At 37.8% G+C, this 22,711-nt stretch overlaps 1 protein-coding gene across 1 annotated transcript; it reads right to left on the reverse strand.

The window, feature by feature from the left end:
• Nucleotides 1-418: 418 nt before the first annotated feature.
• Nucleotides 419-2,548, reverse strand: LOC109206743 (protein TIFY 5A-like). Its single transcript, XM_019369600.1, has 3 exons — nucleotides 2,286-2,548; nucleotides 2,007-2,100; nucleotides 419-810 (listed from the first exon to the last, which is right to left on the reverse strand). Exons 1-3 carry the CDS (start codon nucleotides 2,375-2,377, stop codon nucleotides 625-627), a joined length of 372 nt encoding a protein of 123 aa, XP_019225145.1. The 5' UTR covers nucleotides 2,378-2,548; the 3' UTR covers nucleotides 419-624.
• Between the last annotated feature and the right edge of the window lie 20,163 nt (nucleotides 2,549-22,711).

Below are 22,711 nucleotides of genomic sequence, written 5' to 3' on the forward strand. Positions count from 1 at the left end.
GATTTTCACACTTGAAACTCGAGGTGTTGCCGGCTTCGATCTAATTACTTGCAGGATCGGCCACTTTGGTTCATCGTCCTCCATATCATGGTCAATATCATACCTCTCTTTCACCTTCCCTTAATTCCAACTTTGAATTCGGGTATTTGGTTGCCCGAGTAGTACTTCAATCGATCTCCTTCATCTTAATAGAATTTCTCCTCCGTCGCCCCCTCCCCATGCCGGAGAAAGCATAGGTTAGCAGTCACCTAACATGCGCCGAGAGAAACTTTACATTCCACTATAACGGATACAGATTACAACAAAATGTAAATTAGTAACAATTGAAAGCAAAAAACAAAAGATCTAGTGGAAAGAAGCAATTCGCTGTTGATCAGCAAGACAAGGAAAAATATTTAGAAAAAAGAAAACAAATGCATTTGCGAAATCTAGCATCATTCATCCATTATATTTCCATATATGATAGTACTAATTTACATATCTGAGAGCATGTCATCAGTAATGACACGAAAAGGTTCTCCTTCTTTATACCCCCAAGACCACACCAGATAAAGAAGGGCAAAAAGAATGAAAAAACAAATTAATAAAAGGTTATCAGAAATCAGTACAAATAGTATCAACTAGCTAGTGATGATATGGAGAAGTTTCTTGAATTCTATTTTTTCTCTTTTGCAGAAATCTTTGCAGAGATTTCTTCATGGAAAGACCAGTTTGAGTTTGTAACAATGGTGATGATGATTCTGAAATTGGTGATGAAGTCTTTGTATTCTCCTCCGTTTCTCTACTTGCGAGATATATTATTGCTTTCGCCTGCATTTTCATTAAGGAAAATAAATTACTTAAGAATTATTAGCAGAACTAACAATTTTTTACTAAGAAAATTAAAGAGAAATAATAATTTTCAGAGCTATGAAAGTAACAAATGTGAAAGGAACTTAATCGTATACACCAACAGAATAACATAAAAGTATCGATAGTGTAAAGAATTTTTACACTATCAATATATTTTAACCTATATTTTCACAAAAGACCTGCCTTGCTTCTAGCTAGACTACAAATTATAGAAGAAAGTGATTTTTCTGTATGTTCTATATCTCTTTCTGATTAAAATTCTCTTTAATCCTATATATAATTTAAGGAAAAACAATAAAAACATATAGTATCTTCCTTAACCAAAATCCATCTTCTTCTTCTTCTTTTTTTTTTTTCAATTTTCACCACCCCCTCCTGAAAAAGGGCAAAGGGCACCGTGGCTTTCATTTCTAGGGTCGAATTATTCATTTTAATGAGAATTTCCATGAAAGTTCATTCAAATCGCTATCAAATTTCTCTGTACCACCTTCCGGCCGGGTTGTGACATGAAGTAGCATCATTAATAAATACTAATAGTACAATAAGACAAATTTGTATACACATTGCATTTCAGCCGAACACGACATATTATTTGTTGTAGTACATAATCTGTTTTATTTTATAATATTATTCATTTTACTTTTCATGAACAGTTACTACTTACTTACTATTCCCTCTGTTTCAGTTTATGTGAACCTATTTTCTCTTTAGTTCGTTTCAAAAAGAATGATCCCTTTCTAAATTTGGTAACAATTTAGCTTAAACTTACAATTCTACCCTTAATGAGAAGCTTTTATAACCACACAAATACTCTTGCCCCCTTTTTGACTTATTTAGGACCACAAATTCCAAAAGTCTTCATTTTTTCATAAACTTTCTGGCCAGTCAAACAGATTCACATAAATTGGAACGGAGGGAGTACTATACTTCAATAGTATATTTTTTTTTTTTTTGGTTTAAGTATACTTCAATAGTTACCTCTTTCATGATAAAGCAATGTGAAAATTCTAGTACCTTGGAAGTTAAACTCCACTCAAGCTCATAATAAAGTGACTAAAGGGAGTACAAAGAATGCATTTAAATAATATAAAGCTTAGTTCTTCCAGGAAACAAAAACACAGAAATTAAAGAGAAAAATGTGCGAGTATTCAAACCTGAAGCTCTGTAGCATCAGAAACCACAACTTTTCCATTGTAGAATATTGTTAGCTGCTGCTGTTGCTTCTCTTCTGTGCCCTGGTTATCCCTCCTATATTAGGAAAAAGAAAGAAAATGTTCAATACCATATGCATATTTACAAAACTAGTCTATAAAGATAGGCATTTTTTATATGCATTTGTATTTCCTATTATAAGATCAGTGATATTAGAAAAAGGGGGAAATATTTTAACTTTTCAGAACTCCAAACATATATATAGAGAGAGAGAGACTCACATGGAGAAGTAAGGGGTCGTAGTGCAATCTTTAGGAGAAACAGAAACACAAGGAGGGACAAGCCTTAGTTCCAAGTTACAGTTTCTTCTCATCTTTTTTCAACTTCAGCCAAAATGGAGCTCTGAAGAAGGTTAAACTAATGAGTCAAGAACGCGATTTGGAAACAAGTTAAGGATATATATATATAGGAGAGAATGAAGATGAAGAAGAATAAGAAGAAAGGGACTTTGAATATGTATTTTAGATGGTGGAGTTAGGTGTGGGGGTGAAGGACTGGATTTAATATAGTTGATAAAATTAAAACGTTTCAAACACGAATCTCACACTTCCATTAATAAATAGAAAGGCGTAAAAGAATATGTACAGAAACAATGCCTGTTAATTACACGTGATACATGAGGTTTTTTCATATTTATTTCCATAGTTATTTCACTCCTAAACACCGCCAACTTTATTCTGCGGTTTCTGCGCTAATTTTGCGTCTTTATTATAGTGTTCCATGCACGTTTATCAGTCGGCCCGCGAGCATTCCTTATTCTCCGTTTTAATTTATTTTGACAAAAAAGTGACTTGAATTTTATGGTCTTAAAATTATAAAGGATACCATATTATTTGTTTTGTTATTAAAATCTTCTCATAAATAAAATAAAAGGGTGATAGTTAAATTATCTTTAAATATAATAATATATTATTCTTTTGCAACGCACTAATAAAAAAAGTGTGTCAGATGAATTAAAATATGAGTATTTTTTAATACTCTCTCTATACCATTTTATGTGGTGCAGATTGAATTGGCACGAAGTTTAACAGAAACATATTTTTAAATATTTGGAAGGGTATAAATTATTATATAAGTATAAATTAAAAATTTTAAAATTATATTATTTCTAAATGTAAAAAGGTATCAAATTATTTTTTTTTAAAGATAAACTATAAAAGAACATGCATCACATAAATTGAGATAAAATAAATTTTTTCAAATAAATATTTGCTAAAGTTCCTTTAGAAAGAACAAAAGGTTGGAACGTATTCAACATGCTCAGTTTGAAAGTATACAATATATGGATTTCTTGGAAAATTTTATTGTATGAGGCAATTTTTTTGGGTAACTTACACAAATGTCCCAAATAAATTTCAACTTACCAACCTTTAGCCATTAGTCATAGACTTACCAAAACTAGCCAACAAAAATTGAAAAACCAAATAATAGAGTTCTTTCTCTCAAAGAATCACATGCAAAAATCACCTTCCATATTTTTATGCGTGATTAGCAACAATAGATACAAGACGGAAAGGAAATTTCATGGACGGGGTAGCAAATAAGGTGATGAAATACAAAAATCTATACAATATTCCAAATTTCTAAACAAAAAAGGAACTTTTTTTAATGGGTATAGTTGAAATTCATTGAAAATATATAGATAAGTCAATATACAAAATTTGAGTAAGATTGGAGGTGATTTGGACTGGTTTTGTATCAAAATTCGTAATTAAATCGAGTTCAAAAAAGTCTTCTGCGACACGTGTATCAAACATGTATCACGCATGTATCACACACACAGGTATACATGGATATACATGTGATACACAGTTGATACAAATATGATACATATGTGATACACAATGTGATACACATATCATTTTTTTTCATGTTCAGCTTTTACTTCGAATTTTCAATTCAAACCACCTCAAAACTTCACCAAATCATCCCAAAACTGAGATTCAAGCTCCTTAAGTTGTGCCCAATCTATTCTAATAACACCCACTCAAAACAAAGCAAAAATTTGATATTTTTTTTGCTACAAATAGCTAATTGGCTAATTTGGCTAATATTAGTAATATTTTATCAATTGGCCAATTTTTATAATGAGCAACTTATAAATGGACATAGCTGGTAATTTTCCATTTTTTTGTCTCACAGTTTTGTGGACCCAAATTTTCGTAGACCCGAAAATATAAGATTGGGGTCCACAAATATATGAGACAAAAAGGAGCCTCATACAATTATGTGTGAGGCATACAATAAAATTTCTCGGATTTCTTCGAGATTTGCGAAATCAGTCTTCTGCTTTTCTAAGTGCCCTTTAACTAGAATGGACACAGCCACTTTTTGGTTCCTATATATATATATATATATATATATATATATATATATATATATAAAGTTCTTTGATCTGGACAGTAAAAAAGATGAAAACGTGAAATTAAAATATTGAAATATTTTTGTATATTTGCAACAAAAATCGGAGAACTCTAGATAAGCATATTGCAAATTAAATCATACATGATTGTGAAAAATTGTTATCCCATATAAATATATACTCTAGTTTATTTTATTTTGAATATAGTTACGCCTTGTGGCGGCGTACGTTACCCTTCCATTAATCACCAAAATTAATCAATAGAGAGGTGGAATGTCAACTAGCCTTACCTCTCAATTCCTGCAATTATATGCACAAAATACAAAACTATAAGCAACATATAACTCCCTTGTATTGTCACGATCCAAATTCACTTAGTCGTGATGGCATCTGACTTCAGTGCTAGGTAAGCCAAACATAAAATAAGGTAACGTAAGTGAAGAATCATAACAACAAGATTAATGCAAAAACAGAAATATACACTGTATTGGGTGATACCCTTTTTTGCTTGAGCCCGACCGGGTTGGGTCCGGTCCGGAGCAAATCGGGGCCATCGAACCCGACCTGGATGCAAGGTAGAACGACGGCCACGTCTACAACCGAGGTCGAGTCATTTCGAGACCGTTACAGAGCTCGATAGGAGTCACCACCGGATGGAGAAACACACAAGGTCGGAAGCCGGACTCGTAACGGATAACCAAGCGTCGCCGGATATCTCGCCCAAACGTGATTTTCTCAACCACTTCAGGCCATTAAGGCGTAATTACAGGGATCCACGATGTAATCAATTTACCTACCTTATTTTTACCCTTAATCAGAAGGTATAAAAGGGGATCTCTCTAAATTCTTGTGGATCATCAAGCACAATTGTTCTAAGCAATATTATATTCTGCGATTATTTACTTTAACAACAATTGTTGAGTCTTTATTTTTATTTTCCTTAACCTAAAAACCTTTTGTATCTTTTAGTTCACGGATCCTTAAAACCCCATATAAATTCAATTGTTATCCGGATTCGAGGGTAAACATACACGACATTCCAAGGACTGGTTGTACAGGTCATAAGCCACTATAATTTAGATTTCCAAAATTGATGTGAAAAATAATTAAATACTATATTTGTTTGAAGTTTACATAAACAAAATTGAAATCCTAAACCACCATGAATAAGAGGTAGCTTGAATCTGCAACAGTGTTACGTCATCAATGCAAGACTTCGTTTTTCACAGGTACGCAACTCCATGATCAGCACGCAAGGTGCATAAGTGTAATATGAGTACAACTGACCAATGTACTCATTAAGTATCTTGACTAACCTCGGTGAAGTAGTGACATGGTTTTAAGTTAAAAGATACTCACTTATTATTTATGTGCAGATGATAAGTAGAAAGAGCAAATAGAGACACAGATAACCACGTAATAAATGAAACAAGAATATAAATGACAGAGGGCCCCAGAATATCATCATTCCCAGTCTCAGAACACAATACGGTAACAAAAATCAACAGACAAGAATAACCATAATACATCTTCTCCGTTACGATGCAACACGCCCCCCTCCCCCCACACAGATATATATACGCGCACGCGCACGCGCGCGCACACAGACACACACAAATACACAAACACAAACACAAACACAGACACACAAACACACACACAGACACACATACAAATACATACATATATATATATATATATATATATATACATATATATATATATATATATATATATCAATACCCTTGTGGCGTGCAACCTGATCACATATATAACATCAATATTGTTACGACGTGTAACTTGATTCCATATATAATATCATTCTAGCGTGCAACTCGATCCCATATATGATAAGATCATATGAAATTACAACAACAACCAAGCACATGAAAGTTCACAACATAACACCAAGAAAACGAACACACGATATTCAACTAGGAAACACTAACTCAAACTAAGTAAAATGGACAGCCCAATACCCAAGAGTTAGTCTCCTGTATAGAAAGACAATGCTTCCATAAAGCATAAACACACAACCAATTTAAAAGTCACCTAATTCGGCTAAGCAAAGAGAAGTAGGACACGAAACAAGAAAAGATGTTTGGCAAGTAAGAACAAGTATCAAATGGAGGCATTTAATAAGTAAAATTATGTAATAAGCAGAGGTATGTAGCAAGTAATAGCATCTAGTAAGTGAATGCATGTAGTAAGTGAATGCATGTAACAGGTCAAGGCATCTAATAAATAAATTATGTAATAAATAGAGACATGTAACATGTAAGAGAAAATAACAAGTAAAGGCATGAATTCAGAAGGACATGTAACAGAAGTAAATCAAGTTGAAGCGTGGTTGTAACAGTAACAGACAAGATAAGAACATGGATATAGTAGAAACATGCAGGAAACACAGGTAACTACACAAGGAACACAAGCGTGAAAGTAACATATAAAACAATAAAAATTAATCGAAACCGAAGTAGAGTGCATGTAAGTGTGTAACGTTCGAGTAATCATAATAAAAATTCAACTTCCATTCTTTTCACACGGAAATAACCAATCGGTAATCATAATAAATTCAACTTCCATTCTTTTCACAAGCGTGAAAGTAACATATAAAACAATAAAAATTAATCGAAACCGAAGTAGAGTGCATGTAAGTGTTAACGTTTGAGTAATCATAATAAAAATTCAACTTCCATTCTTTTCACACGGAAACAACCAATCGGCCAATCGTATTTCAAATCGCACGACAATACACATCGTGCCAACATCATATCAATTCGCACGGAAATATACCTCGTGCCAAACATTGCCCTAAGGCCCCAATCATCATCTCTTATTACGGATAAGCTCAAGTAGCATGACAATAGCAGGTATAGATGGGTGTTCATGATTCTATGGTCAAATTAAGTATGTAAAAGTCTCAATAACAACACATTAAATCCTTTTAAGATGCCATACGTTCTAGCATAATTCCCAATATAGATACTTAAGTTCATTACCAGTAGAATTAAAGAAGAAAAAGAAAAGGAATCACCAAGTTTCACAAGGCACAAAGAGGCATATAATTCTCCCTCCGGAGCATGGGAACCCTTGGAACATGCATATACGCTCGTCACCTTGTATATGCATCACTCTTGCATGTAGAAAACAATATCATTTCGTAGGAAACATTCTCTCCACAAAGTTGGGCAAGACACTTACATCAAACAAGCTAAACCAATACTCTGAAATCGCATTCTCGCGTGAATCGGCCTCCGAATGGCTCGAATCTAGCACAAATTAAATCAATAACATCAAATAATATCCTAGGAATCAAATCCAAATGATAAAGGTTGAATCTTTAATCAAATACTCAAAGTCAACCAAAACGTCAACTTGCGCCCGCACCTCGGAACCGACAAAACTCACAAGTTTCGATAATTTAATCGAATACGAGTCCAACCATATAAGTTTCATCCAAATCCGACTCTAAATCGATGTTCAAATCCTAATTATTCACTTTAGAAAAGTTTTGCCAAAACCCCCCAAAATGCACTTTCTTATATTCCAAGCCAAAACCCTCTCTTCTTCTTTAATATTCCTTGGTTTATAGTAAAAATTAATGATAGATTTATGTTATAATCATAAATTCGAGTTAGATTTACTTACCCCAATGATGTAGATGAAAAATGTCTCAAAAATTGCCTCTTCCCGAGCTCCAAAACCTTGTGAGAAAAAGTGAACAGATTTTGAAACAAGTAAAAAGATACAGCAGCTGTCCCAGCTCGAATTAGATCTTAGATGATCCGGGAACTCATATTTGATAAGTCCAACATAATCCTTGTGAGATTACACCAAAGATAGCCTTTTGAATCACCCAATTTGGCCATAAATGAGAGAGATATGATATTTTGAAGTTTTAAAGGAAGTCTAAAATTTTTACGGACATAACTGGTATTTTCGTAATTATTACAACAGAAAATCAACAATCACAAAATCTTCGTTTTGGCACCCAAAGTTCATTCGGAATCTCTTGTACACGAACTATATATGAATTTCAATTATAAAACACGATAAAACCTTCTCGCACACTCAAAACACAAAAAAGAGTCGTCTTGATCCGATATTGACCTTGGGCGAACTCCAAATCCTTAACTTCACTAATCTCTCAACCAATGATCCAAAATACTCCCGAGCCCCTTAGGACCCCATCTAATCGTACCGACCAACAAATACATAATCCAGACTTATCCAAAGGCTCAAAACGCTCATGGAAACATCACAACAAAGAATCAAGGCTCAAACCGAATAGAATTTCTCTTTAAGTTGTTAAACCTTATTCCTTCAAAAGAGTGTCCTAATCACGCTTACACACTTCAGATTACGTGCAGACTTCGCACACAAGTTCAACTCAACTATATAGACCTATCCAAAGTCTCGGAACACCAATTGGAGTCCAATAACATCAAAGTCAACTCTTGATTAGACTTATGAACTCTTATGTTGTTCAAATTGCCAACTTCCGACAAATAGTGTCGAATTCTTCTAGGAACCTCCAAAATCAAATCCAAACATACATTCAAGTACAAAATAATCATACAAACCTATTGGAACTATCAAAATCTGATTCCAATTTCGTTTACCAAAAGTCAAACTTTGATCAACTCTTCCAACTTAAAGCTTCCAAATCGAGAGTCATTCTTCCAAATTAATCACGAACCACTCAAAAATCAAAATCGACCATACACACAAGTCATAACACATCATATGAAGTTACTCAAAGTCTCCGAACTACAGAACAAAATGCTAAAGCTCAAAACGACCAGTCGGGTCGTTACACATATAAAACTCTATTTTTATTTTACGTGATACTATTTTCTTCTTAGTCTATTCTAAAAGAATAATACCTTTTATATTTTTATGTAATTCAAATTTAGACTTCCTACTAAAAGTTAAGGTTATGTGTGATGACCCGATAGGTCATTTATAGTTTTAACCCTCAATTCTATATTTCAAAATCCCAAATAGCACCATTTAGCCTTCCTTGATTTGCGTGCAGAGACAATATATTTTTTTGGAAGACTTTTATGTGAAAAATTGATGAAAATGTAAAATCGTGCCTTAAAAACTCATTTGAGTTGACTTCGGACAATGTTTTGAGCAAACAGACCCGGATTAGTATTTTGACGGTCCTGCTGGGTTCGTATCATGATTTGGGACTTGGGCGTATTCCCGGAATGAAATTAATAAGTCCCTAACTCAAATTATCGCAATTTATGAAATACTAGAAGCTTAAAGGTTTAAAGAATTAATAAGTTTTACCGTAGTTTGAATTGTTGCTACCAGGTCCGAAATCTAGTTCTAAAACTTGATATAAGTTCATTACTGTATTTATGATTGTCTGCAAAATTTTGTACAAAAAAAGTTGATTTGATGTGATTCGGAAGTCGGGTTGAAAAATTGAAAGTTCTTAAGTTTCATTGATAATTTCGTTCGTTTTGGTTTCCGATTTGCAGTCTAGGTGTTATTTTTTGTATTTTGATCTCGTTAGCAAGTTCGTATGATATTTTTGGACTTGTGTGCATATTTGGTTTGGAGCTCGGAAGGCTCAGGTGAGTTTTGAATAGGCTACAGAGTCATTTCGGACTTAGTAGAATAGCTGATGCCTCTTTTATTACTAGTGCTCTGCTGCAGGTCTCGCATTTGCAGGATCTGGCACGCATTTGCGAGACTCGCTTCTGCGAAAAAGGCTTCGCATTTTTTATCATTGGCGGATGGGGGGACTCTCGCATTTGCGAAGGCAGAGTCGCATTTGCGACTTAGTGTTTTTGGGCAATCTTCGCATATGCGAAGGATGTTCTGCATTTGTGAGGGCGTGGGTTCGCATTTGCGATGACTGTCATTTCCGAGAAGGGTTCTCATTTGCGACCACTTTCTCGCATTTGCGATGTCGCAATTGCGAACATAATATCACAATCGCAACATCTACAACTGGTAAAAGAGGGGAAAACAAGGTTTTAGCTCATTCTTCTGATTTCTCAACCCTAAAACCTTAGAGGCGATTTTCCCAATGAGCGTTTCTTCCTAAATTCACTGGTGAGTGACTCTAATCAACTTTCTTTCAATTACCCCAGTACATTTCATAAGATTTCAACCTTAAATATAGGATTTCCATGGTAGAAATTAGGGATTTGGGTTGAATTAGGAATTTTTGTAAAATTGGGATTTAGATCTTGAATTGAGGTTGGATTTTGAATTTAATTGCATAACCGGGATCGGGGGGAATGGGTGATCAGATATTGGTCCGAACGGGGAATTTTGACCAAGCGAGCTCGGGATTGACTTTTTTAATAATGGACTAAATTGACCCTCTTTCATTCGTGAGTAGTTTCTAATGTCTTTTTTGAATCGTTTGATTAATAATTTGTTAGATTTGGTTAGTTTGGAGGCTTGTTCGAAAAGCAAGGCCGTGGTTAAACTTTGAATTGATTTAGGAGTGAGGTAAGTATTGGGTCTAACCTTGATTTGAGGGAATAGGGACCCTTGAGCTATGTGCTATGTGAATTTCGTGTGTAGTGGTGTATATGCAAGGTGACGAGTGTCTATATGCCGCCAACTACTTGTTTCCATATCTACCCGTATTTCATTAGTTATATCATTCCATGTGTTGATTGTTACATGCCTTATGTGTTTGCTATGCCTTAACTTGGTACCTCATTTATTATCCTCGCATTATAAATGTTAGTTTCTTCCATGCTTCTATGCTTAATTGATATTTGCCTTAACTGTCTTACTTGTACCCTTTAACTGTCATAAATTTGACTTATTTTGTTGCTCAATAATAATTGTAGTCTTTCATGATTTGGTACGGGATTCCTTCTTATTTGTAGGTTTTATATTCGGAATGGTAGAGATTTTTGTGATTCGAGTTAGTAAATTGATTGCACTTATTGACTTATTTATATTGATATGGTAGGATCGGGTTACGAGCCACAATAGATGATATAAGAGTGGATTGATTTGGTGAAATAAGGATATATTTATATTGATATGGTGGGATCGGGTTGCACGCCGCAACAGGTGAAATAAGGGCAGATTGATATGGTGAAATATGGGTAAATTATGATATTGACTCTGATTACATGGTGGGATCGGGTTGTGCACCGTAACATATATTTACTTATTATTATTCATATCTACATGGTGAAATAAAGGTGGATAGTGTTGTATGGTGGGAACGGATTGCGCGCTGCAACAGTTTATGTGATTTTCATTCCTTGTTGTATTGTGTTGGTTTCGGTGATTTCGTATGAGACTTTGAGGATGGGTATTTGTGTATTTACTAGTTCAAGGATTGAGTTGCTTTCATGAGTTAGCTGTCTTATTTTCCGTATTTTCCTTTCCTGTCATTATTTTTATACTGCGTATAAGTTATTGTAATGACCCCCTTAGCCTCGTCACAACTTCGTCGAGGTTAGGCTCGGAACTTACATAGTACATGGGGTCGGTTGTACTCATACTATACTCTGAACTTCTTGTGCAAATTCTGGAGTTGGTCCCAGCGACGGTCCATAGATTGCTTGGTCGGCTATTGAGTGGTGACTTGAGGTACAACTGCTCAGTGTTCGCAGCCCCTTAAGTCCCCTTCTTCTTCGTATTAGCTGTGTATTTTCCTTCAGACAACTTTACTTTTATTTAGACCTTTGTTTGTACTATCTAGTAGCTCGTGCACTTGTGACACCAAATTCGGGGATGTAGATATATATTTTAGTTATTATGGTTTTTTGCACTTTAATTTAGTTTCATCTTGGTTATTTCAGTAATTAACATCAGTTATATTTGAATTGTTTAAAAATGGTTTAAACATTAATCTAACATTGGCTTGCTGGCAAGTGAAATGTTAGGCACCATCACGGTCCCGAGGGTGGGTATTCATGGTCGCCTAGGTCTCACAAGTCACGAGAAATCTTAGTAGAGTCGGGAGGGTTGGTACGGAGACGTCTGTACTTATCTTCTAGAGGCTATGGAGTTTAGGAAAAAGATGTCACTTCTTTCTTACTCTGTTGTCCGATTTATTTCTATCATTGATGATTGAACACTTCCATTCTTGCTCTCTCGTAGATGGCGAGAACGCGCTCTGTATCTACCGTCGGACAGGAGCCGGATCCCCCTGTGGCAGCTATGACTAGGGGAAAAGGTCGAGGGATAGGTCGCGCAAGAGGCTGAGGTAGAAGCAGGGGTCAGCCTAGAGCTCGAGAAGCAGCTCAAACAGTGGAGCCTCAGGTAGATTTTGATGAGAAGGTCTCAGCTTAGACTGTACTTGTTAGACCAGCTGAGGTCCCGGAGGGGTTCATAGCCACATGAGTGCTTCAAGACGCTCAAGTTCGTTTGGTGGTCCTTATGGAGAGTGTGTCCCAGACCGGTGCCTTTCTAGTGGTACTAGCCATCTCTCAGGCGGGGGGAGGAGCACAAACTCCCGATACCCATATTCCGGAGCTGGTGGATCCTCAGTTTCAGACTCCAGCTGCCCGCCATATAGGGTAGTTCAGCCGGTTATTGCGGCACAGGGCGGTGATAGGCCCTCTTTGTCATCTGAGGCTATGTTCAGGTAGGATAAGTTCACCAAGCTCTTTCTTGTTCATTTCAGTGGTGCATCTTTTGAGGACCCACGGGATTCTCTAGACCATTGCCACGAGGTGTTGTGCAACATGGGTATAGTTGAGACCAATGGGGTCGAGTTTGCAGCATTTCATATGACTGATTCCGCCCAGAGATGGTGGAGAGATTATATGTTGACTAGACCAGCTTGGTTGCTTGCACTTACTTGGGATCACTTCTCACAACTATTTCTAGAAAACTTATTCCCTGTCACCCTAAAAGAGGAGTACCGCAGGCAGTTTGAGTGACTTCAATAGGGTGGTATGACTGTTACCCAGTACAAGAGTCGATTTGTGCACTTAGGTCGTCATGCTACTATGTTGCTTCCTAATTAGAAGGAATGAGTAAGGAGATTTATTGATGGCTCACTTACACTCTCAGGCTTCAGATGGCCAAGGAGATGGGGAGTGATATTTCCTTCCAGACGGTCATAGATATTTCTAGACGGATCGAGTTGGTTCATGCTCAAGAGAGAGGGCATGTTTCAGATAAGAGGCCTCTTCATTCCGGTAGTTTCCATAGCGCCTCATCTGGAGGCAGGGGTACTTATGGTAGAGGCCATCCTCCCAAGCCATTTCATTTAGTGCTTTAGGTATTTCACAGTGCTTCTAGATGTCGTGGTCCTTATATGCCTTATTCTGGGCAGGCAGCCTACAGTGCACCATCAACTCCTATCAGTGCGCATCCGATTAAAGTTATCACCGTGGTCTTGCCCGTTCAAGTCAACTTCAGTTCCAACAGCCACAGCAGTATGATGGGTATTTTGAGTGTGATTGTTTTGGGTACCTCATGAGGTCATTTCCGAGGTTATTGGGCTGCATGCCACAACAGAGTTCTCATGCCATGGTTCCGGCACAGATTGCTCCGCCGCCCGCTCAGCCAGCCAGGGGCAAGGGTTAGGCAGCTAGAGGTGGGGGTCATGCCGTTCGAGGTAGAGTTCAGGTTATTAGAGGTGGAGGCCAACCAACTAGAGGTCGTCACAGAGATGTAGTTTAGAGTGGTGGGGCCCAACCCCGATGTTATGCTTTCCCATCTAGGCCTGAGGCTTAGTGCTGTTATCACAAATAATGTTCCAATTTGCAATATATATGCTTCAGTTCTATTTTATTCAGGCTCTAGTTATTCCTACGTGTCATCTTATTTTGTTTCATATCTGGTTGTGCCTCGTAATTCTTTGAGTGCTCCTGTGTATGTATCCATGCCTGTGGGAGATTATATTATTATAGATCGTGTCTACCGCTCCTGTGTGGTTACTATTGGGAGTCTTGAGAGTAGTGTAGACTTTCTACTTCTTGATATGGTAGATTTTGATGTCATCTTGGGTATGGATTGGTTGTCACCTTATCATGTTATATTGGACTATCATGCTAAGACGGTCACCTTAGCCATGGCGGGGTTGCCTCGATTAGAGTGGAGGGGGACTCCTGGCCATTTTACCAGCAGGGTTATATCTTATGTGAAGGCTTGACGTATGGTCGAGAAGGGGTGTCTAGCTTATTTGGCATATATTCGCGATTCTAGTGTAGAGGTTCCTTTCATGGATTCAATACCAGTTGTTCGTCAGTTTCCAGAGGTTTTTTCTTGCAGATCTGCAAGGGATGCCACCCGATAGAGATATTGAATTTTGTATTGATTTGGCTCGGGGCACTCAGCCCATTTTCCATTCCGACATATCGTATGGCCCAGCCAAAGTTGAAGAAATTGAAGGAGAAATTGCAAGATTTGCTCGATAAGGGCTTTATAGACCTAGTGTCTCGCCCTGGCGTGCGCCCGTGTTGTTCGTGAAGAAGAAGGATATTGTCAATGAGGATGTGTATAGACCATCGGTAGTTGAACAAGGCCAATATTAAGAACAAGTATCCATTTCCAAGGATTGATGACTTGTTTGATCAGCGTCAGGGTGCAAAAGTGTTTTCGAAGATTTATTTGAGGTCTGGCTACCATCAATTGAGGATTAGGGCATCCGATGTCCCTAAGATGGCTTTTCGGACTCGGTATGGGCATTATGAGTTCCTAGTGAGGTCATTTAGGTTAACAAATTCCCCTGCAGCATTTATGGATTTGATGAACCGGGTGTTTAAGCCCTACATGGATCCTTTTTTGATTGTATTCATTGGTGATATCTTGATCTACTCCGCAGTTGAGAGGACCATAGACAGCATATTCAGGTTATGCTTAAGACTCTAAGAGATAGCTAGTTATATTCCATGTTTTCAAAGTGTGAGTTTTGGTTAGACTCAGTCGCCTTTTTGGGACATGTTGTATCAGCAGAGGGCATAAAGGTGGATCCTAAGAAGATTGAGGCAGTTCAGAACTAGCCTAGACCTACTTCAGCTACAGAGATTCGGATATTCCTTGGTTTCTCGGGTTATTATCTTCGGTTCGTGGAGGGTTTTTCATCTATAGCAGTCGCGTTAACTAGATTGACCCAGAAGGGTGCCCCGTTCAGATGGTCAGACGAGTGTGAGTTGAGCTTTCAAAAGCTTAAGACTGCTTTGACTACAGCGCTAGTGTTGGTGTTGCCTATCGGTCTAGGATCTTACACGGTGTAATGTGATGCATCATGTATTGGACTCAGTGCAGTATTGATGCATGATGGCAGGCTGATTGCATATGTGTCGCGGCAGTTGAAGGTTCATGAGAAGAATTACCATGTTCATGACTTAGAGTTGGAATCCATTGTTCATGCGCTGAAGATTTGGAGGCACTATATTTACGGCTTTTCGTGTGAGGTATTCACGGATCATCGGAGTCTACAGTATTTGTTCAAACAAAAGGATCTCAACTTGAGGCAGAGGAGATGATTGGAGCTGTTGAAGGACTATGATATCACCATTTTGTATCACCTAGGAAGGCCAATGTGGTGGCCGATGCCTTAAGTAGAAAGGCTATGAGTATGGGCAGCCTTGCATACATTCCTGTTTGTGAGAGGCTGCTTGCTGCAAATGTTCAGACATTGACTAATCAGTTCATGAGATTAGATGTTTCAGAGCCTAGTCGTGTTATTGCTTGCTTAGCTTCTAGGTCTTCCTTGTAAGAGCGCATCACAGAGCGTCAAGATGTATCAGGACCTGTGGCAGCATTATTGGTAAAGGAGGATGAAGAGGGATATAGCTGTATATGTAGCTCGGTGTCTAAATTGTCAGCAAGTTAAGTACGACCACCAGAGGCCTGGTGGTTTGATTGAGAAGTTAGAGATTCAAGAGTGGAAGTGGGAGCGTATCACCATGGATTTTGTTGTGCGACTCCCACGAACTCAAAGGAAGTTCAACTCGGTATGGGTTGTTGTGGACATGCTGACCAAGTCGGCATATTTCATTCCGGTGGCAATTACGTACTCTTCAGAGCGGTTAGCTGAGATCTACATCTGCGAGATCGTCTGTCTTCACGGTGTACCCGTGTCTATCATTTGTGATCGAGGTACGCAGTTCACCTCGCACTTTTGGAGGGTCGTACAGTGTGAGTTGCGGACGCAGGTTGAGTTGAGCACATCATTTCATCCCCAGACGGACGGACAGTTCGAGCGCACTATTCAGATCTTGGAGGACATGCTTCGCGCTTGTGTTGTGGATTTCGGGGGTTCTTGAGACCAGTTCTTTCCACTTGTAGAGTTTACCTACATCAACAGCTACCAGTCAAGCATTCAGATGGCTCCCTATGAGGCATTATATGGGAGGCGGTACCGTTCGCTAGTTGGATGGTTCGAGCAAGGGGAGACTCGGTTGTTGGGTACAGATTTGGTACAGGATGCCTTGGATAAGGTTAAGATTATTCAGGATCGAATTCGCACCGCTCAGTCTAGGCAGAAGAGTTATGCCGATCGTAGAGTTCGTGATGTTGCATTCATGGTCAGATAGAGGGTGTTTCTCCGCTTTTCACCCATGAAGGGTGTGATGAGGTTCGGAAAGAAGGGAAAGTTGAGCCCTAGGTATATTGGACTTGTTGATACCCAATTTTCCCCCAAAATATTTTTAAAATTGCATATATACCTTCAAAATCATGCATTAATAGCAATTGGTATTTTTCCATAATTTTCCTACATTTTAATAATTTACCCAGCATTTTATTTCCAATAAATAATTACAGAATTGCATCACAAGTGATTTCAAAAGCATTTCTTGATTTAGTTTATTATTTATGGTCCGATTTAAACAAAATTATTTTATAATTAGCCAAATTGACATCGTTTGGCTACAATTGCAATAACATTGCAATTATAGCCCAAGCATATAATTTTGTACTATTTTTATGAAGACTTAGTCATTTGTATTTTTAAAATACTAAATAATCATTTTAAAATTATTTTCCATGCATCAAATTCATTTTTGTGATTATTAGCTATTTTTACAAATTATTTTAATTAATTTAATTGGGTATTTAACAAATAGCCAATTTCATTTCAATTCTAGCCTAAATTGAACTAGCCCCAAACCTAATTAAAAGAGCCCAAACCCCAGGACCAATCCATCAAACTACCCGAGCCAATCCCTGGTCCAAACTGGACCGTTGATCAATTCTAATCAACGGTCCAGATCCCCTCTTACCATAATTAACCCTAAGGTCTACCCCCCCCCCCCAAACCCCCATTCTCTCATCACTCTCCGCCGTTACATCTCTCATCTCTCTCAAGACTCTCTCTGCTAAACCTAAGCTCCTACTCGCCGGCTGTTGGCTCGCCGGTATCAATGGTGGTTCCACCACCACCCCTAGCCTCCATGGCTCCCTCACATGCCGGATCCTTGCTACTTTGAGGTCCTCAAGGGTACCAGAGGCTGTTCAACTCACAGCCATGGCCTTTTCATGCCTTTCTGAGGCCATCCTTGGCCGTCCGAGTAAGATCTTTATATTTTCCGGCTAGATCCATGGCTTCTAAGCCAGAATCTCTTTATCTCTGGGTTATATCTTTCTGAAACCCTAACTCATCTCTTGACTCTAAAGATCTACCATAGATTTGAGTATATTTTGAGTTATTCTTGCTGTTTTCCATGATAATCTCTCCGATTATTCAACAAACACTCTTCGTCATCAAAACTAGGGTTTCGTAACCCCTTTTTAAAATGCCTTTTCTTCTGATTTTGGTATTAGTCTATGATTTTACTATGTTTAAATGGTTTATTCAAGTTTTCCTTTTACCTAATTCATTATGTTGAGAACCCCAATTCTTGGTCTTAATCCTGGGTTCTGAGAACTGTCCTTGCTTATTTGTTCGTTTAATTTGTTCGCATGTCTGTTATTCATGAATATGTTCTACATGTCTATGATTTTTACCCTATTACGCTCATTAGGGTTTCTGATTTTTGCTTCTTCCGCCTATACCATGTTTATTCTGTTTATTTACATAAAGTTGTGTTTATTCTTCTAATTAGTACTATTTTTTCTAGTTGAATTCCGGACTTTATGTGATTTTTACTTTACTATGCTTATTAGGGTTTCTGATTTTATTCCTTCTTGCCTATGCTGTGATTATTTCGTGTATTTTACAGCAATTTGTGTTAATTCCCCAAATCATTACTACTCCTATTCGAATCCCTAATTTCCTGTAATTGATAACTTTCACTAATCTCTTGTGATGATTTCCCTACTGATTTCCAACCTCTAAGACATTTTCTTGCCTTATTTTTGGTAGACTATGCTGTCAATCAATTTCTTAAGTACTTTCCTTAATTAGATTTTTTGAACCTAGCCTAACTACTTGTTCTATACTTGCACTATGCTGAAATTATTTTCTTATGTGTTATATTCCAGTCTCATATGATCTCCTTCCTTATTTGTCTTTACCGTTTGAAGTTAATTCCCTTAATGAAGGGAATACTTATACTAACTGATACCCAGTTCCATAATTACTTCTTGACTTTGATTCTTCCTTATTGTTCTACCTAGTTTCAAACTATATATACATACTCTCTCATTAACACAAACACAGGAACACATTAGTTCAAAAGCTCTCTCTCTCACACTCAAAACTTTGTGCTCTCTCTCTTTGTGTTACTTACTATTGTTCTAAGTTAGCCGGCTGCAAGCCAAGGCTAATCATTGTGCTCTCCTATTCTTCACTTTGTGTCTACTATCTCTTTACTGGTATGTCCTGACTTCAATTCAAAGTTTCAAAAACAACATGTTTCTTTTATTACTTCAATTCATCTTGTTTCTAGTCTGTTTTCATTTATGGTTTTGTTGTTCAACTTGCAACTAATATGTTTTCCTCATCACTTCATCAGCATGCTTCTGAATGTGTCCCCTCCCTTAGACTCAGTATGTTTATGAAATGTTATTCCCCTCATAGTATACCCCAATGTGACTCTTCCTTACTAATGTTTCTGTGCAAAGCAGTTGGCTATCCTTAAATAACCTGATTCTGTATTAATTCTGAAGTGCCTTAACCCTTTAACATGTTGCTGATTCTGTACTTAAGTGCTCCTGTAACTATGTGTTTACCTATGTGACATATGTGTCCCGAAATCCCATTACCCCTATGTGTGGCTGCTGAACCTACCTCGGTTCTATGTTCCTTGGTTATGTATGAACCTGCTTTGGGTGTTGTGTTTGGACTGTTGTTTATTACTCTACTCTCATTTAAAAACTGTCTCTGTTGTTTTTACAAAACTATTTCAAACAAGTCTCTTTTCAAACTGTTTTCCTCCTTAAATCTTTTCAAGCACTTTCACATCTACTCTTAGGTTTTAAGTTCTGCCCCTCTAATGTGTGACTGCTTAGGGATCCCTATGAGATCCCTCTGAACTCTGATACACTAAAGTTGGCCCTTCCACACTACACTTACTCAACTATGATTATTAAATCTGGGTGTGAGCATTGCCTGAGATCCCTTGAGGTCCTTAGGGAACTCTGACACACCCAGATTATGTGAAAGGCTGTGAGGCAATCTGGCATTGGAAACTCTGGAGATCTGGGCCTACTTTCAGGCTCCCTATAGAGTAACTTCTTATTTTTCTTATCCACTTATGTAATTCATTCGATATTGGCCTGTAATAATTTGTTGTAAACGAATATTGGGGTTGGCTGGTGAAAAGGGGAGGGTAGTCAGATATGTTATCAGTATCAATGGGTAGAAACCATGCCTTAGGTTTACATTTTCCATATGCGCATTAGAATCCATATTTAGTACCAATACATTCCAAGCATTTCATGCATTAGATATCATGTTCTTAGGTTTACTTTCAGCATCTCATTTGACATTATTTTTATCACTTAGAAATCCTGCTTTAGGCTAAATAACAGCATTAACATAAAACTGTTGCTCCTGCACATCCTGAAATCATGCTGTAACTTTTCGGACATTTAGAAATCATGTTTTAGGAATTATGCATATCCTGAAATCACTCTGCATTTCTATGTGCATACTAGATACCATGCTTTAGGATCTCGCTCGTACTTGCTCAGTTACACCTAGTGTAAACTACTGATTATGAAAGACGTAAAAAATAGTCTCACATTTGATTGTCCTGTTTTGAATATAACTGGTAATAATCCTTGTATTTTTGTAACACCTAGAACAGCATGCTCTTAGGAAAAAACGACTTCTGAACTGCTAATGACTCTGTAACTATTGTGCATAATCCCACACCTAGGCAAGCCTTAGGTAACCAACCCTTATAAACTGGAAACTGTTCTCATTTGTGTTCACTGCTTAATAACTTACAACCTTAAAACCAGTAGGCAAACTGATTAGGGCCCCTGCTTCTAAGTTTGTAAAACAAAGCTGCATCTCTATTGTGTTTTGGTATTCACTTAGACATCATGCCCTAGGATCCTGTCTAATTAAATGCCTCTTGTTCGTGTTTGAGACGCGCTGCTTATGTGCATTATTTGTGGAGGTAAACCTGGGCCTCTTAACTGCTTCTTTCCCGCCTTTATATGTTGAGTCCTACGTGTTCTCGCCTGTCGCCTAGAATTTTCTCCTTTTAAACACCTTAGGGGTGTCTAGAACTGCCCAGATTAGAGGTCCTAAAATACCTCCAGGACCACAAGGAATGGACGGGTAGTGCACGCATAGGACATTGTCAAGGTAATTAGAACGCTTTAGGCTATGACAAGGGGAGGGACTTGGGTAGAACGGGATATGATGACTACACGTTAATGTCACGTGTAGCCCCTCATTGAGGAGTGTTTACTGAGCATTGCATGGGGTGATCCTGTAGGCTAACCAACCTAGGACCCCTCCTTCCCTAAATCCCTTTGCCTAAAACTTACCTTTTCTATATAACTTGTCCAAAACCCCTTTGTCTTATTATCTGAGTCATACAATATCCAACATGCTTTATTTGCAATAATATATTTCAATTATTAAAGGACTAATTCACAAGTATAAGTTCGGTCGGGACCCACTATTGTGGACCAAGAGGGGTGCCTAACACCTTTCCTTCAAGGTTATTTCGAGCCCTTACCCTAAATCTCTGGTAATGCAAACCAATCCAAGAGTTAATCGCTCTAGGTGCCCTAACGCACCATAATCCGTTAAGTGGTGACTCTTCAAAATACCCAATTCCCAAAAGGAAATGAGTTACTACCCCCATAAATGTCAAAACCCGGACCTTTCTTCCCCCGTAAAAAGGGGAGGGAAAAAACGGGGTGCGACAGGACTATTTGAGATTCTTCAGAGAGTGGGTGAGGTGGCTTACAAGCTCGCATTGCCACCCAGTTTATCAGTAGTCCATCCGATATTCCATGTGTCCATGCTCTGGAAGTATCACGGTGATCCATCCCATGTGTTAGATTTCAGCTCAAGGATTTGACTTATGAGAAGGATCCGGTGGCAAAACTAGCCCGGTGGGTCCGACAGTTGAGGTCTAAGAGTTATCCTTCAGTTCGAGTGCGATAGAGAGGTCAGCCGACCGAGGCGGCCACCTGGGAGTCCGAGTCGGACATGCGAAGTAGATATCCATACCTTTTCACCAATCCAGGTACTTTTCTATATTCGTTCGAGGACGAACATTTTTTTTAGAGGTGGAGAATATGATGACCTGATAGGTCATTTATAGTTTTAAACCTTAATTTTGTGTTTTGAAACCTTGAATATCTCCGTTTATCCTTCCTCGATTTCACGCGTAGTCCGTATCTTTTTCTAGAAGGCTTTTATGTGAAACATTGACAAAAATGTGAAATCGTTCCTTAAAAGCTAATTTGAGTTGACTTCGGTCAACGTTTTGAGCAAACGAACCCGTATTAGTGCTTTGATTGTCCTAGTGGATCCATATCATGATTTGGGACTTGGACGTATGCCAGGAATCGAATTCAGAAGTCTCTAGCTTGAATTATCGCAGTTTATTGAAAAACTAGAAGCTTAAAAGTTTAAAGAATTAATAAGTTCGATCGTAGTTTGACGTTTTTTCAACCAGGTCCTAATTCTGGTTTTGAAACTTGGTATAAGTTCATTACTGTACTCATGACTTGTCTGCAAAATTTAGTGGAAAACGGAGTCGATTTGACGTGATTCGGACGTCTGGTTGAAAAGTTTAAAGTTCTTTAGTTTCATTAAAAATTTCATTTGTTTTGGTATCCGCTTCGTAGTTCTAGGTGTTATTTTTGGTGTTCTGATTGCACGAGCGAATTTGTATGATATTTTTGGACTTGTGTGCATGTTTGGTTTGGAGCCCCGAGGGCTTGGGTGAGTTTCGAATAAGCTACAAA

The sequence above is a fragment of the Nicotiana attenuata genome, unplaced genomic scaffold (genome assembly GCF_001879085.1).
Source record: "Nicotiana attenuata strain UT unplaced genomic scaffold, NIATTr2, whole genome shotgun sequence".
NCBI classification, from domain to species: domain Eukaryota; kingdom Viridiplantae; phylum Streptophyta; class Magnoliopsida; order Solanales; family Solanaceae; genus Nicotiana; species Nicotiana attenuata.